General features: G+C 35.9%; 1 protein-coding gene across 5 annotated transcripts; it reads left to right on the plus strand.

Moving 5' to 3' along the window:
* Positions 1–3,072: 3,072 nt before the first annotated feature.
* LOC103708092 (dihydrolipoyllysine-residue succinyltransferase component of 2-oxoglutarate dehydrogenase complex 1, mitochondrial-like) lies at positions 3,073–12,776 on the plus strand. Of its 5 annotated transcripts, XR_604249.4 has the most exons (14): positions 3,073–3,219; positions 7,811–7,981; positions 8,204–8,274; positions 8,368–8,442; positions 8,834–8,889; positions 8,964–9,008; positions 9,136–9,408; positions 9,534–9,628; positions 10,075–10,165; positions 10,242–10,352; positions 10,524–10,718; positions 10,804–11,074; positions 11,175–11,262; positions 11,418–12,776. XR_604249.4 is itself a non-coding variant. In XM_008792870.4 (13 exons), the coding sequence occupies exons 1-13, from the start codon at positions 3,178–3,180 to the stop codon at positions 10,993–10,995; spliced, it is 1,335 nt and encodes a 444-aa protein (XP_008791092.1). In that variant the 5' UTR covers positions 3,073–3,177; the 3' UTR covers positions 10,996–11,303. The 5 variants fall into 5 exon arrangements, 2 of the variants coding, with proteins under 2 accessions (XP_008791092.1, XP_008791091.1); XR_003385909.2 differs by having other exon boundaries at positions 10,804–11,262; positions 11,418–11,766; XR_604248.4 differs by lacking the exon at positions 11,418–12,776 and having other exon boundaries at positions 11,175–11,318.
* Positions 12,777–17,553: the final 4,777 nt, after the last annotated feature.

Here is a 17,553-nt window from a genome sequence, read left to right on the forward strand (position 1 = left end):
CACAAAACTTGTGGAAGATTGTGGATAGAGGCTATGAGGAGCCTCGTGAAGATGCTACAATGAGTCCTACTCAAAGAAAGGCTTTGCAGAGAATGTGGAAGAAGGATCAACAAGCTCTCACTCTCATCCGTCAATGTTGGATGAAACCATATTGAGAGAATGGCTAATGCGACCATCGCCAAGCAAGCATGAGAGATCTTATAAAACTCTTACCAAGAAGTTGATAAAGTGAAGAAATTGTGCCTTCAAATGTTATAGGAGATTTCGAATGTATACGAATGTAAGAATTCAAGTCCATTGCAGATTTTTTTTCGAGGATGTTGGCCATAGTGAAACAAATGAAGAGGTATGGAGAAAGATTAGAGGATGTCTGGGTTATTGAAAAAATTCTTTGCTCGTTGTGTTTAAAGTTCGATTACATTGTTGTAACCATCGAGGAGTCCAAACATTTGGAGACTGTGATGGTTGATCAACTTATGGATTCATTATAAGCCCATGAAGAGAGAGCCAATAAGAGGAAGGAGGAGCCGGTCGAGCAAGTTCTAACCACCAAGCCCTCGATGAAGGAGAAGGAAGGGGAGCATGAGAAAAGTTAGCAAGGAAGAGGACGTGGACGTGGAGAAGGTCGAGAAAGAGGAAGAGGCAGACAAGGCAATCAAAACTCTAACAATAAAGAAAGGGGGCATTCCTCAGAAAGATGTGGTAAATAAAACTACACAAGGCAAAAATGATAAGTCCAAAGTTCGGTGTTACAATTGCCAAAAGAATGGGCATTATTCTGGGGAGTGTTGGAGTTCTTCTAGCAATGTTAAAGAAAAGGCTAATTATGTATAGAATGAGGAAGCAGAGGCCACTTTGTTGCTAGCCTATAAAGGAGAAGAAAGAAGTAAGAAAGATTTGTGGTATCTTGATAATGTCTTAAGCAATCACATGTATGGAGATAAAAGAAAGTTTGTGGAGATTGACGAATCATGACCGGATTTGTCACTTTTGGAGATAACTCTAAAGTTCCAATTGAAGGCAAAGGTACAATTTTAATTCGTATGAAAAATGGTGGCCATCAACTTATGAGTAATGTTTATTATATTCCAAGTATGAATAGTAATAATTTAAGTTTGGAACAATTTTTGGAGAAGAACTACGAGTTTCATATGAAAAATCGTAGTCTCTTACTCCAAGATAATAGGAAGAATGTGATTGTTAAGGTGCCCATGACAAAGAAAAAAATAGTTTTGCTTGATATCCAAACTGATGTTGCTAAATGTCTCAAGACTTGTGGAAAAAATTCTTCTTGATTTTGGCATTTGAGGCTGGGGCATGTGAATTTTGGAGTCTTGAAGTTGTTGGATCAAGAAGGGATGTTAAAGGGCTTGCCGTCTATTGACCAACCGGAACAACTATGTAAAGAATGTCTTGTTGGCAAACAATTCCAAAAAAGCTTTCTAAGAGAAACTACTTCAAGAGCAAATGAGCCACTTTAATTTGTTCATGCCGATATTTGTGGACCAATCAAGCTTTCTCTTTTGTTTTTTTTGGATCGGTAGTTCATACATAATGGGTGTGAGACTTGCCTAAAAAGGTGAGAGCAAAATAGACTGCAAAGGAGGCGGGATAGAAGCCTAGTCCACCCAAATAAAATCGCCTAAATGATAAGCCACATAGGTGGCCACCCAATCCGCTGCACTGTTGGCCTCTCTATAAGTATGAGAGGCCCAATAGGAGATACATTCGCCTAGCAGACGACAAATATCGTGGAATAATCGCATTCCTCCATCGGCACTCCCGATCCCTTGGATCCCCTCGATTGCCATGGTGGAGTTCCCCTCGAGTATAATATAGTCTACCCTTAGCACTCGTCTCGCATAGAAAACTCCCTCCCATGCTGCTGGACCCTCTCTTTTACTTTTTAGTTCGAAATTAAAACCATTCTTCAACTCTCTTCTCTACCATAGATAGCCCTTTATTGTATCCTTGTTTTACATGAAGATGGTCAGATCATGCTTTTAGCTTTATGAATTATTTAAAGAAAAATATTATAAAAAAATTGCAACATTTATCTTTTAGTGTATGAGATTTGGAATGATTATTTTTTAGAGCTAGAAAATTTCTCGTGTGCAAGCTAGTAGCCGATTTAATATTACTGTGACAAGATAGGCCCCATATACTAGAACTTTTCTTCTACTAGAAAATTAAAGCTCCAAAGAAAAATAGCTTAAGGTACACAACATAAAGGGCGGCCTTCTACCACATAGCCGTGGAGGTTGTTTATAAATTTAAAGAGTTTTAAAGTCCTTCAATGATTTTGCTTGGAGATGATTGATGTTGTTCTTCCACCCATGTGTATAGTAGTAGCAAAAAAGCTTAATCATTGCAATCTATCATGTGCCTTCAAGAGATCGTAATCCTTTTCTATATTCTAATACATGCTTTTATATATACATCTATAACAAGAAATATTACGAGCTATATTTTAATAAAATAAGATATAGTGGTTATTATAAATGGAGAACAATAAAATAGAATAATCTCATGATTAGTAAAAAAATTCCAAAACTCTTTTTGTTAACGAATCAATCTTTTTCTTAAGTAATATTTTTATAGAAAATATTAGGGAACATATACTAGACAAATCCGAGTGTTAAATAATTTAAAATAGAACAAAATAAAGTTAGAATTTTTTGCATGTAAATCTTCTTAAATATGTAATTTTGCATAAATACTCTTGCAAAGTTGTTATTTGCATGTATATCCTTATAAAATTTCTTTTTATATGTCTACCTATTAAAAATATTTTAATTATTTTTAATTTTATACTGATATTTTTTTACGGCATTATATATATATACACACACATGCAAAATAAATATTATATATATATATATGTAAATATATATGTATATGTAAATAAATATATATATATAAGTAAATATATATGTATATTGTGTGTGTGTGTGTGTGTGTGTGTGTGAATATCTATTTGAAAGAATATTTATGTAAGTTTTAATATTTAGAAAGTACGTATGCATAAAAAATTAAAAAAAAAAAAACGGGGAAAAGAAACAAAAGAAGCGCCGAGACGGCACCGTAAAACGAAAACCCTCGTCTCCGAGCTGTGTCTATAAGAGGGAAAAAGAGTTTCGCCTTTCATCCAAGCTTCGGTGGAGAGGATCGCGGGGAATGGCTACGAATCTCGCTCGCCTGGTCCGCCGACCCGCGGCCGTAAGCTTTTCCTTCCAATCTATTCAAATAAACGAAGAAATTTACTTCCTTTTTGGTTCTCTGGCCTGAATGATTTGGATCTCTTCCATTGTTTTTTGGGTTGAAGATCTTGTGGTATACATAATAGTTTGCTCTGTTTTGATATGCTCTACAGCATGTTTTCTTTTGGATGTGGAGGAATTTCATACCTTTATTTTTGGTTTGAATCGTTCTGGTGGGAGGTTCGAGTGAGAAGGCTTAGGGGGAGGTAATTGTGGTGCTGAGAAGTTAGTTTAATCTGGCCTGATTTGGGTTGCGATTTTGTTGGTGAAATTAGACCTCAAGTGTGGATCAAAAAATACGTTTATTGTTTATTGCATTCAAGTTTTGCTTTAGATGATATTCCACTGGAAAATTGGAATTATTACAGCTTCATGGGCGAATGATAGTATAAAAAATTGATTCTATTAGGTTGGATTACGATATCAGTGCGATGCAGCGGAAATATTTCGAGTGTTGACATGCCAGTTTGGATCTCCGGGTTCTATACTTAAAGCAATGCTATGTTTAGCATCGATGTGAGCTACCTAGCAATAATCTTAGGAAGTCAATTATGGATTGGTTTAGCTTATTGCTGGAAGAAATGCTGAAGTGTCTAGAGTTAGTTAATTGGATGTTAAGTTGGTGTGTGCTGTTGAGAAAACTGATTGAGCTGTGTTCCAAGGCCAATGAATCTAACCAACTGGAGCAAGGAACGGAAGCAAAAGCTCTTCTAAACAAATTGTTTTGTTGGTGTAAGCAAATGATCAACAAATAACGAAGATTCTTGGGGATTCTTGAACAAGAAATTCTGGAAGAAGAGAAGAAGAACTGTGTTGGAAAGGAAAGAGGGAAAAAAGTAGGTGAGTGGATGAAGAGGAAATGACGGAGAATAAGGGAAGCAAAAGAAATGGTGATTGGAAAAAGAAATAATTAGACAGCAAGACAAGATTCTCAATTGGAAAATTAAGGGGGAAAGAATACTAGGTAGCTGAAGGGACAAAACAAAATGAAAGAAGAAAAGAAGGGAGAAGGGAAGAGAGAAAATATTTGTGACAAGCAGATGACGAGTGTGACAATTGTTGGTTCCCTTGCACCAAATGAGAGGGTTTGAAGGAGTTATGAGCTAACATAGAATTGAACATCTAACACTCTTAGCCTATATTAACTTGCAAGTTAAATATTAAATGTCAAAACACATGGGTGATACTTGATATATTAACTTATTGATTTACTACATGCCCTTTGCGATCAATTAGTTTACCTTACAGCTTCCATTACTTGACTCCTTAATACATTAATTTCATCTACTCTTTGTTTAGTTTGTATTATTAAATTTACATGTTTTTCTGTTTAGTTGTGTGACATATGAATATGCTGTATTAATATGCTAAATTACTTATAATAAATATTTAGTTACCCATTACTTGAATTTTTACCTTCTCATGTATAAACATGTATACCAAATTTCTTGTATGTAAGTGTACAAACATAAAGTTCCCTTGAAATTTGCGTAATCTACTTGTTGTATTTGAGCATATTTACTTTGTGCACATAAAATGTAAAGCATATGTTAAGTATAAAGATTTACCTTAATATTTACAAAACTTAATATTTAAAGCATTGGTACTCAATGCAGTAACTAAGTAATCATAACAATTATAGGCATTAGGTAGTACTTTTCTAGGCAGCAGAAGTTTCCTAGGAACACAAGTGGGTAAAACCATATTCACCTCATCCATTGAATGTTGATTGTTTCAGAATGAATCTCTTTTTTCTTTTTTGAGGAATTCAGAATTTGATTGTCTCAATTCATAGACTTGCATGATGCTATTATACAAAAGGAGTTATATCAAACTTATAAATTTTACAGTAAGGAAACTTAGCAAAAAGCATGGCTTACTCATTGAGGTATGTACAATATGGTGCTAGTGGAAACCCAGAAGCATATGTACAATATGGTGCTAGTGGAAACTCAAAAACATTGTTTACTGACTATGGGAATCGTCGGTGGCAGGTCCGAAGTGTGTTAGGTGGAAGTGAGCAACTTGTGTGTGTTTGGTTCAGTGGATGTGAGGACCACAGTTCGACAGTTATGTCTTGACTTTTTGAAAAGTCCTGAAGTGGTTTTAACCTTTTCTCTTCCTTGTATTTGGGGAGAAGGGTTTTTCCGAAGTCACTTGGGGAAACTGGCCTCCTTCATTTTTGAAGACTTAGAACCAAACATGCCTTTAACTAATGCAAAGGAACTGGCTGTGCAGTCTGAAAACAGGCTCGCCTCCCAAATCAAGAGTGGTGTTTCCTTCAATTGATTTCTCTGTATGTTGGGCATACTAATCTTCTTGCACAAATTTCATATTGCCCCGATATTATGAGCAGCAAACATGCCACTGGAATGGCTTGCAAGGGAAGGGATGAACGATAATGGCTTAAAACAAGAAATCTTGATAATGTGCTAGATAAGATAACTCTTCAAAGAATAAGGAAATTTCCAGCTTTTTCACATTTATGGAACATTTGAATGGTTAGACATTTAACTAGAACTATGCCGAATCTTAAGGCAGTTGCCTTGTCTACAACTCAACTCAACTGAGCCTTAATCCCTAACTAGTTGAGGTTGGCTACATGAATCCTACCAAGGTGTTGAAAAATCTTGCTTTATCTGTGTGCAGTTTTTGATTAGAACAAAACGCTAGAGGCTCTGGTGTTGAAGATTAGGGATTTTCATTTTGTTTGTATCTGTTAGCAGTTTTGTGCATTAATGAATTGATTTCAAAGGTTGTTTTGTCTTTAACATGTGTAATTGTTGCTGTAAATCATAAGTATATTTTCTTCGTAACGTTAAAGAATGAGGTTGCACCAAGAAAGTCATAACATAACCAAAACTTTCCAAAAGAAATATATAACTATCACATGTGACCGAAAGTAAGGAAGATGTGGATAATAGAAAAAATAAAGTATATGTAAAATCATTAGAAAACCAAGCTTTTGTCTTTTTCGAATAAGAATTATGTGTGCCAAAAACAAATCATTTTTTGTTTCTTAGGATGATGAAGTCAGTATTGTTGTAGTAGCAAAATTGGTTTTGTTACTATTGTTAGTTAGGCAAATTATTGTTATTGCAGTAGTAATTTTATAACAGACCATGGTGCTACCATAGCACAATGTAGATTCTTCACCATTGTTTTTTCCTTATTTTTATTCCAGCTGGTCTTATTTCACTTTGTGGTGTTATATTAGAAGAATTATTTTGAAGAAATAATTGAAATCATATTTCAACTTATTTGCAAGCTGACAAAAACCTCCACCTGTTTGGTCCTCTGAACCTTCCAAATTCCTAGGAAAGATCTTCATGGATTGAGTTGTACTCAATCCTTAATGTTAATTAATAACCTTCCAAAATCTATTGCAAAGGCTCCCATTTTCCAAAACTTTTGCCTTTCATTTGAAGTTCATCCTCTTATATATTTTGAATAATTTTCATCATTTGCATTTCCTCAAGTTCTCTCCCTCATTCATGTTCTACATTTGCTTGCTGATATGGTGCTCTATTTGATCTTTCCTTATGTTCCATATCATGGTTATAGAAACCCCACCATTGGCCAGTCTGACCAAAAAATCGGTGAACCAAGCCCCCAGCCAATCCTGTTTTCATACAGGACCGGATATGCGGTTGAACCGCCTGAGAAACCAGTGGCCCGGCTGGTTTTATCAGAAAGCAGGTGAACCGGGCGAGTGGACGGTGGGTGATCTGGTCAAACAATTTTTGGAAGAAGGCATATTGAGTCAGGATGGAACACATGACCCAGGTTTCTTGGCCAAACGCTCAACCACTAGGACAGCCTTTGATTCTTGATAAATTATCAAGTGATATAAACTATATCAATCTTATTCCAAAAATGTCATGTACTCACTTTTTTGATAATCAATCCTTTCCAATAAAGAAGAAAAATAAACAATTATTTTTCTCTTTGATGCAAAATTTAAAGAAAATGCATCAATTTTATGCATTGGATACTTCAAAACTTTACTATTTAAAAATAAAATATCAATAAATTTTATACATTTCCCTAGGTTATTTACAACTTTTTTTACATTTTTTAAAAATTAAATGAATCACAATTTTTCCTATTTATGTTCTAACAAAAGAATTGTGTAGAATGTAGTTCAATGCATTTTATAGAGTAGTATATAATGTAGAAAATTATAAATAGTTTCTTGAAAAATTAGAAAAAAATATAAATAGTTAATACATATTTTTATATTATATCTAATCATTTTAATATTTTTATTTTATAATATTTTTTAGGCATAATTCAGTTCGACTAACTGACCCAGTGATTGGACCAACAGTCCCGTGACCTTGGCTCTTGGCCAGATCAGTCACCATTTTCTGTTTCATTCTTCATATTGTTTGGGTTGGATTCCAGTCATATTCTGATTTTAGTATTAAATCTAATCTTTATTTTGCCTCAAGTAGATTTTTCCTTGTTTTGATTTTATATATTAAGTCGATCGACTAATTTTTCCTCTGTCCTGCGAAGCGCTCACCAGTTTTGTCATATCTGTGCAGACATTATTTCTCTTGAGAAGTTACAGGCATGTCAGACACTTTAGCCATCATATATTTCCAGGTGATCTTGTTTATTTATTATCTTAAGCATATTTTGTTGATAATGTTAAAAACTGAGAATCTTACATCATGTTTCATTTCAGGTGGTGTGGTCTGCTCGAAACCTAGAAGGTTAGCAATAGAATGGAAACTTCATTTTTCCTTTCAATTTACTAGTTGACTTATTGTAGAAGTAATCAACCATCACAATTATTTTAATTTTCATTGTTATCTTCACTTTTGTAATGTTATTCTTTAGTCAGGAGACTATAGTCTACTCACATAAAACTGTTTTTCTTGGAGAATGTTGCTCCAAGGGTTTTCTCACAAATAAAATTTGCATGAAACTTGCAGGGATCTTATCGAGTTCCTCCCAAAAGCCTCTCCTTACCAAATATGGAGTAGGTCATTGGCTGCTGACAGTGGTAAGCGTCTACAGCTACTTCCACCTTTCTCGGCATATCTTACAGTTCTAGAGTATTAACTTGTAAATTTTTGCCATATTTTCCTGATTGAAGGCGACCTAGTCGATGCTGTTGTTCCTTTCATGGGTGAATCTATAACTGATGGAACTTTAGCAACCTTCTTAAAGAGTATGTAATTTTCATCTCTCTCTTCTCTTCTCTCTCTCTCTCTCTCTGTCTCTCTCTCTCTCTCTCTCTCTCTCTCTCTCTCTCTCTCTCTCACACACACACACACACACACAAACACATACACACACAGAGACATGCATGCTCTCAAACAGAATGCATCATTGGGCCCAAACATGCTGCCTCCACAGCTTGACACATCATTGGCATTAAACCTAGAAGCCAGATCACAGATGATGTGTTCATGTATATTTGGATCGTGTGATCTACAGCTCCTGCCCACATTTATTGGGATAAATTCTGGCTGTATGTGTGGATCATGGATGAATGTGCTTGTCTTCATAAGCATTCATGCTAACTTGTGCCTCTTCTGGACATGATAATTGGGAAACAGAGCCTGGTGACAGGGTTGAAGTTGATGAGCCAATCGCGCAAGTTGAGACTGATAAGGTAATATTGCTTTATTCACAAGTTATATCTAATTTATGTTACATTCAATATAAAAGGGTAGTCACTTATTTCAGGTGACCATTGATGTTGCTAGTCCTGAAGCTGGGATAATCCAAAAGGTTAGGCGTCATGCTATAATATGCTGCCAATAATTAATTTTTCTTATATATCATTTACCTTGCTTCCTCTTATACATTCAAGCTTCTGACTCACACAAATTTGATGTCTGTATTATATTGTTGACAGTTTGTAGCCGAGGAAGGTGCTACTGTGACACCAGGAACCAAGGTTGCTGTTATATCAAAATCTGCTTCCAGTGACACACATGTTGCTCCATCAGAGGAGAAAGCAGGTAAAGATGCCCCACAGCCATCTCCTCCTGCAAAAGAGAAGAAGATGGAGAAAGAAACGCTAAAAGCAGAAGCTCCAATCAAAGAAAAGCCAAAAGCATCTTCTCCTTCATACCCTAAAACTTCAGCTTCAGAACCTCAGCTTCCTCCCAAGGAAAGGGAAAGAAGAGTAAGTCTCACACAGCTGTCTTTTATTGCTAGAAGTGTGTTATTAGTAAAGCATGCTGCACTTGATACATAAGGAGGACTTGATAGAGAGGTTTCCTGGTATTGCTTTTGTCTTTTATATTTCAGGTTCCCATGCCGAGACTAAGGAAAAGAGTTGCCGTGCGTTTGAAGGATTCTCAGAACACATTTGCTATGCTAACTACATTCAATGAAGTTGATATGTAGGTATCTCTGTCACCACTTTCTTGTGGCCCTTGTGTTTATGTTTGTCACTGCTGGCATGGCACATGTATTCCTTTTCTTAGTTTAATTTATGCTGTGCTAGAATTTACAGTGAACTGGTATGATAATTTATGTAAAGAAACAAGACAAAAAAAAGGGGTGGCCCAATGCACGAGGTTTCTGCCATTGTGAGATATGGGGAGGGTCAGATATACGTCGCCTTACCCCTACATATAAAAAGGCTAGTGCCATGCTTCGAACCCATGACCTCCAGGTCATAATAGAGCAACCTTGCCATTGCGCCGAAGCTCACCCTCTAAAGATACAAGACACTTTAGATTAATTTGTCTTTTTTAATTTATTTGTTGAAAAATCTACTGCAAAGCAGTCTTTCTGCTATATATACATGTTCTGGTTTGTCACCATCATGATTTTTATATCATAGGACAAATCTAATGAAGCTTCGCTCAGACTATAAAGATGCCTTTCTCGAAAAGCATGGTGTGAAGTTGGGGCTGATGTCAGGCTTCGTTAAAGTATGTAATGTGTAGTGAATACTGCAAATAATATTTCATTGATCTATTCATTTACATTAATTCTTCATGTTGTCAGGCTGCTGTTTCTGGGCTTCAAAACCAGCCAATCATTAATGCAGTAATTGATGGGGATGATATCATATACAGGGACTACATTGATATCAGTATTGCTGTTGGCACACCTAAGGTTTGGGAGTATCATGTCTCTTGGAGGCCGTATGAGCACTTTATGTTTTGACCTTTTCATTTTGACATGAAGATATGATCCTGATTGTTTGGTTTTAATTTGTTGATTTCTTAGTTGTATGGCTGATAGAATAAGTGGCCGGATGAACATTTAATTTCTTAATTTTCTCAGGGCCTTGTGGTTCCAGTTGTCCGGAATGCTGATGAGATGAATTTTGCGGGAATAGAGAAAGAGATTAATAACCTTGCAAAGAAGGCAAATAATGGGACAATATCAATTGATGAGATGGCTGGAGGTACATTTACAATATCTAATGGTGGTGTCTACGGAAGCCTTCTGAGCACGCCCATCATCAACCCCCCACAAGTAATGCCCCTGAACTGCTTCAAAAGGTCTCTGTTACCATGTATTATTTGTATTGTACCCTGATGTGCCTACATATTTTGTGCAGTCTGCCATCTTAGGTATGCACTCTATTGTGTCTCGTCCAATGGTGGTTGACGGCAACATTGTTCCAAGGCCAATCATGTACATTGCGCTGACTTACGATCATAGATTGATTGATGGAAGAGAGGCTGTTCTATTCCTGCGGCGTATTAAAGATGTGGTTGAAGACCCTCGCAGGCTTCTCCTTGACTTGTAGGCACATCCTACTGGCAATGACTGTTGGACCCTTTTCCATACCTGTTACCAAATAATTTCCTTCTGAAACTACAATTTTGGTAGGTTCCTTGTTGCTCGTCTTCTAAACAAAGTGAAGCGACAAATCTTTCTAAGGTCGTAATTAATTGCGACGTCATATTTATTTCGTTAAATTTTCAGTGTTTCATTTGGCTTACATTACGGGAGTTGTTCTGCAATCATGTTGTATTTTAGCAACTACTTTGAGCTGTATGACTGGAGATACAAGGTATGTTATGAATTACTTGTTGGACAATTGAATTTCGCATCCTTTTTTGCGACTTAGGATGTTGCTTTGTCCATCCAAATTATGGTCATGCTGCAGTAAGTTTGCTTTAGAAGCCTTTTAGATTTGCTGCTGCAATAACGCTGGACTCTTTACAGGGAAGGATGCGAAGAACATGCTCCCCTTCGTTCCACTCCAGTTTGGGTTACTTTGACCTCATCTATTTCACCTGATGTTTTTATTGGCAACACCTGCAAGTTATTGCATTGTAGATCTTGAGTTGTCTGTGTGAGTATTAACAGGTACCGCCTTTACCAAGCTGACAAGTAGAAGGCCATTCATTTAAGGTGTTTCAGGTACTCGAATACTAGAATGTCTTTGAAGTAGAGGATGAACAATGATCACTTTTAAAAGAATAGTAAACACCGATAAGCCTGTGGGATTTTTTTCTTCTTCTTTTTAGAATAGGTGAGCCATTGAATAAATTATGTTATATGGGATTGAAAAGCTTTGTTCAATATCCAAGCATTGGTGGAATAAAATATAAGACCTGTAACTGGGGATCAAGATTTGAGTTCAGTCGAACCCGTATAAGCATTCCTGATTACATGATACACAGAAAAAAAAAAAGGAGATAAAGTTTTTATTCCCAGATACACATTTTGAACCCATCGTGATACTACCCTATCAAATATTTCTGAGTCCCAATACACCAAAGCTGAATGAGAACAAAAATTTACAAGGTTCAAGAATTTTTGTGCCCTTGTTTATGAGCAATACCTTTGGAGGGATTATATTCCTAGAGTTTAGACTAGCAGAAAAATGCTCTCATAATCTGGTTGTTAACATATCGGCCTCAACAAAATCCTGACTGCTGAGAATCTGATAATGAGAAACTGGAACCATTGTACCATGCGTGTAGTATGTCTGTATCACGAGGAGTTGACAGAATATCTATTTCTTTCATAATGATTTCATTATCATACTATTTGGCTTAAGCTGCAGCATTGGGTTGGTATTCATTCTTTCCCTGCCAAGACACTAGATTTTTTGACAGAATGGAGGGAGAGCTAGTTGGGATGTTATCATTATCAATTAGTCAATTACTTGGTGCATTTGGCTTGAAAGAGATGCCAGAGTATTCAGAGATTAGAGGAAATCTCCCCAGAAGACCTGCAAAAACCAGATACTTCTTGGTGAAGGAAGAAAAGAATCTCTAAACTAGACACTGTTTTTATGATCCTTTATAATATTGTATCTGGTTAGCCTAGTGTATCCTTGTTTAGATAGTTATCTATTAAATCTTAGTTAGGCTTATTCTTGCTACTCTCTTTCCCTCAAAATCCAGTTGGTAACATAATGCATTCTTGTATTAAAGGCCCAAATGAATCATCTATTCTTGTATTGCAGTGCTGTGGTGACTCAGAAAGATCGCTTCTGAAGTCAGAAAGCTGCTTTTCACCATTGCCTTTGCTTCATGAGAAAACAATACACCACCTGAGTGACCAGTTTTGTTAGATTTTCAGCTTGTTAAAGAATTTCTGTTTCTGATTCTTGCTCATTCTGGGTATGTGCTTTTTTTGGGGGAATGCAATAGTAATACCCATTTGGACTCACACTCAGCAGCTCATAAGGTGAACAATGGTATTTAGGTGGGCAGCATACAGCTTTCAATTCTTTACATCCAAAAGAAAAAACATTTCCAAGACTATATACGACTTGCATGCTCAATGAGAAAATGCTCGCTTAAAGGAAAAGTTCCGCCGACATTGAATCTCTGATTAAAAACAGTCATTTTTTTCAGAAATATCAAAAAAATTCAGCATCTTCTTCACATGGAAACCATATTTTAGAGCCCTGTTTGGATGGCCGAATAGCTTACCTATTGATAAAAAAATCTGCCCGAGAAAAGGAAGAGAAGAAGTGGTGGAAATGGAACAATCCAAGGGATCAAGAGAAACCGCCAACCCCACTCCTTGAGGTTTCAGGAGAATGCATGCAACTTTGAAGGTAGTTTACACACACACACACACACACACTCAAACTTGGGTTGTGAAGTGGAAATGGTTTCATTCATCAACAAAATTCTGTTTTTCCCAATCTTTTTTCTTCACTTCTTGATCGCATGCAAGATGATATACCGATAAATAATTCAAACATCTGAATGAGTACTTAAAGCTTTTGTCTGATCATGACCCTTGTTTGATGATCAAGATTTCTTAAGCAAAAACTTTATTCCCTAAATAATGAATTATGTTTTTTCCCAGCCTTTTTTCCTCAGACTCTACCATTTTGCACAAGTTATCACACCAATAACTAATCCAAGAACATGAACCATAGCAATTGTCCTGGTGGTAAATTCCCTCTGCTTGGCAACAAGAGATTCTGGATTTGAAGTTTGGATGGAGCATCCTAAGTATGGGAACCTAGATAATTATAGTGTGGGTGGATCTCCCTCCCTTTCTCTCGAAAAAGATAACTAATCCAAACAGGAACTTAATGCCGTTGCCGGCCGTTACTGTTGTTTAATTGATCAAGATGTCTTTCATTCCCTCACCAAGAAAATTCTGTTTTGCCCCAGCTCTTTTACTCCCATTTTCCCACAGCTTCGGGTTATCGCATTGATAACTAATGCAAACATCCATATGGGAAATGAAAGATTTTATTTAGCCATGACCCTTATTTGATGATCAGGATGTTTGAAGTAAAAAATTTATCCCTTTCATCATTGAACTTCTTTTTTTTACAGCTTTTTTACTTCACACTCTTCCATCATGCATAAGTTATCACATTGATGTTCTATGCAAATGTCCAAACAAGGAGTTATCGCTTTTGTCTAATCATGTAACTGTTATTTAATGATTAATTTTCTCAAATAAAAGCTTTAGTCCCTTCACCAACAAAATTCTGTTTTGTTCCCAGATTTTTCTCTCACACTTAATGCTTTCGTCTGATCTCAACCCTTAACATGGATTACTTGAGCAAAAATTTGATTACCTTTGTCAACGAAATTCAGTTTTCCCTACCTTTTTTCCCTCACATTTTCTCCAATTTTTTTCCTCACATCTTTCCTTTTGATAATAAATACTACTGCTGAACAAGGACTAATGCTTTCATCGAGTCATGTCAGTTATTCCCTTCGTGAAGGGAAATTCCATTTTTCCCATCTTTTTTTCTCCCAAAGTTTCCAACAATTCACAAGTCATCATTTGATAATTGATACAAATATCCAAATAGGGACTATGCTTTTTTATTGTCATGACAGTTAAATAATGATCAGGATTTTTTTTTTTTTTTTTTTTTTTGTGGGGGGGGGGGGGGGGGGGGGGGGTGGAAGCAGGAGGGGAGTTCAAGTGTTCAACCCACTTCATTAGCAAATGAAACAAAATAGTTACAAAAGAAGACAAAAAGATTGGGGGGGATCAGATGTCCATGAGTAGAATAGGAGAAGAGCATTCTTCAAAACTCTCTTGAGGTCCGAAGATTTTTGAATGAAAATTCTGTTGTTGCACTCTTTCCAAACTGACCAAGCTACTGCATAATGATCAAGATTTCTTAGCAAAATTTTAATTCCCTTCATCAACAGAACTCTGTTTTTCTCAGCTTTTCTCCTCATATTTTTTTAACTGTTCAAAAGTTATCACATCAATTACTAATGCAATTGTCCAAACAAAAATTCTTAATGCTTTTGTCTATTCCTTTAAACAAGGAGTTCTTTTTTTCTCAGCTTGATCTCCTCACACCATTCAACAGTGCTTAAGTTTCCAGATTAAAAACTAATGTAAATGGCCAAACAAAGACGTAATGCTTTTGTCTAGTCATGACTGCCATTTAATGATAAGGATTTCTTAAGCAAAAAAATTTATTGCCTTGATCAATAAAATCTGTTTTTCCTGGCCTGTTTTTTTGTTTGTTTGTTACATACCTTTCAACCGCGCAATAGTTATCACTTCAATAACTAATGAAAACATCCAAATTTTTCCCTAGGTTTGTTACATACCTTTCAACCGTGTAATAGTCATCCAAATTGTTTGTAGGAGTGTTTTGCTGCTTTTGGATTCCATGTTATCCTATCATGAACCTTGTTGAGTCTAGGTGGATAAATAAGCTTAAGAGGAACTCTGATAGGAGTGTGGCTTGCTATAAAACTAGATTTGTAGAACAAGTCTTTGAACAAGTGAACAGTATTGATTACTTTAAGACATTTAGTCTAGTGCTCAAACCACCAACAATTCAAATGGTTTTTTGGCTATCTCCAATGGTCAGGAAATCAAACAACTTGATGCTCAAAATGCATTTTTAACATGGTGATTTAACAAAAGTTGTTCATATAACACAACCCCAAGGTTTTATTCACCCGAAATTTCCTCAACATATGTGCATGTTAAGAAGGTCCTTTATGTGCTTGATAGATTCAGCAACTTTATTCACACCACAGGTTTTATGCGTAGTCCTGTAGATAATTCTACTTTGTTTGTTTCACCTAAGGATGGCAATTGGATCAAGTCAAACTAGATACAAGTCAAGTCAGATATAGGATAGACAAAATATCTCTTAACCAAAACCTGACATTTTCATTAAGCAGGTCAAAAATCCAAACCCAAAGGCTGAAGTAGATCATTTTATTAAATAGGTAAAATAACCCAATATACAATGGCTTGAAGCAAATTAAACGAGTTAAGCAGGGTAAGCATTGCCACCTCTATTTTCATCTCGACAAAGCCTATTATATGTCATCATATGCGGATGATAAGGTCATATTTTCTCTGCTAAGTTTGCTCCAAAAGATTCGGTTGTAACTCCACTACTTCTTGGGTACAGAGGCTAAGCGTGACTCATCGGGCTTACATTTAACTCGACATTATATTACAAAAGGTCTTCTTGCCAGGTTTGGTGCGGATCAAGTCAAGCCTCTATGTACATCACTTGCTGCTCATACTTTGCTCTCATGCATTGATGGTGCAACTCTTGATAATCTAAGTATGGTTACCTATCCACTACTATGACAAGACCTGATATCTCCTATGCAGTGAGCATGGTCAATTAGTTTGTGCAGCAGCTCAAAACCACACACTCAGCAAGCAGTGAAACAAATATTTCATTATCTTAAAGATATCTTTGACAGAAGCCCTCAATATCTCTAATAGCTTTTGCTATTACCAACTGGCTGGATGACCTTTACAGTCATCCCTCCACAACTGGCAACTGTATTTTATTTGGTGATGATCTAATTCCTTGGGTTCTAAATAAGTTCACAGAATGCCATATGAGCATGAAAAACTGGGTTTGCAGCAACGTAAGTAGCTGCGACACTGTCGTATTAGATGGTGATTGACTCATGAAGATAGAGTTCAAGGACTTTGAGGATTTGATGCAGCCAATAAATTTTTCAGCAGCAGCATAAGCAACTGAAGGAAACTCAGGTTCTGCATTAATTGGAGCGCATTTTGTTTAGTATTACTCAAAAAGGATGATCTCTTTTAGTGGAAAACTCCACACTCTAGAATATAAGATTCCCATTTTCTTCATAAATCTCTAGTCCCCACTGTAGAAAATGAAATTCCGATATCTTTTTCATGCATATGGATTTACTCTAGCTTCCATTAGAAACCAAAATATTAATGCCTTATTTGGATGGCTGATTAGTTTATTTGGAGATAAATTAATGCTTGGTAACAATTCTTGGGATTAGGACAAACCATCGTCCTGCGATTCTCAATTTATCAAGATCATGCACTCATATTTTGCTTTTTTTTTCTCTCTTTTCTTCTATGCTTTTGCTTTTCTCGTCTCATTTTAATAGAGATAGATTACCACTGTTTTGCTCCCAAAAAAAAAAAAGAGTGCGAAGGGTTCCCCTTGTCAATGAATTTTTTTTTATTTGTTTAGCCTATTCTTCTTCATACTTTTTCACTGTAGACAAGTCATCAAATTTATAATGCAGACTCCAAATAAGGAATTTATGTTTTCATCTAGCCAAGATCCCTATCAAAAATCAAAACTTTCCTTGATCTAATGACTAATTTAATTCTACTTCTTCACCCGTCTGTCAGACATGCATAAGTATTTTTTTTATAGATACAAACACCAAAAATAATTATAGTTAACTAGAGTAATATGTGATATAATTATTCCAATAGATATGCACATATGGCTACTTCTCCTCCACTTCTTGTGAGCTTTATTTCTTTTTATTTACATTGAGCTTAATTGTTCTACCAGAAGAGAGATGTTAGACAATAAAGAATATCATAAGGTTATACCATTCAATGCGAGACAATAAATAAAATAATA

Source organism: Phoenix dactylifera, chromosome 14 (assembly GCF_009389715.1).
Source record: "Phoenix dactylifera cultivar Barhee BC4 chromosome 14, palm_55x_up_171113_PBpolish2nd_filt_p, whole genome shotgun sequence".
In the NCBI taxonomy this organism is placed as follows: Eukaryota; Viridiplantae; Streptophyta; class Magnoliopsida; order Arecales; family Arecaceae; genus Phoenix; species Phoenix dactylifera.

Coding starts and splice junctions, on each gene's coding strand:
- LOC103708092 (XM_008792869.4), top strand. CDS start 7,839: ATGTCAGACACTTTAGCCATCATATATTTCCAGGTGATCTTGTTTATT. Junction 9,409..9,533: donor CCAAGGAAAGGGAAAGAAGA/GTAAGTCTCACA, acceptor TTTATATTTCAG/GTTCCCATGCCGAGACTAAG. Junction 10,353..10,523: donor TTGCTGTTGGCACACCTAAG/GTTTGGGAGTAT, acceptor TAATTTTCTCAG/GGCCTTGTGGTTCCAGTTGT.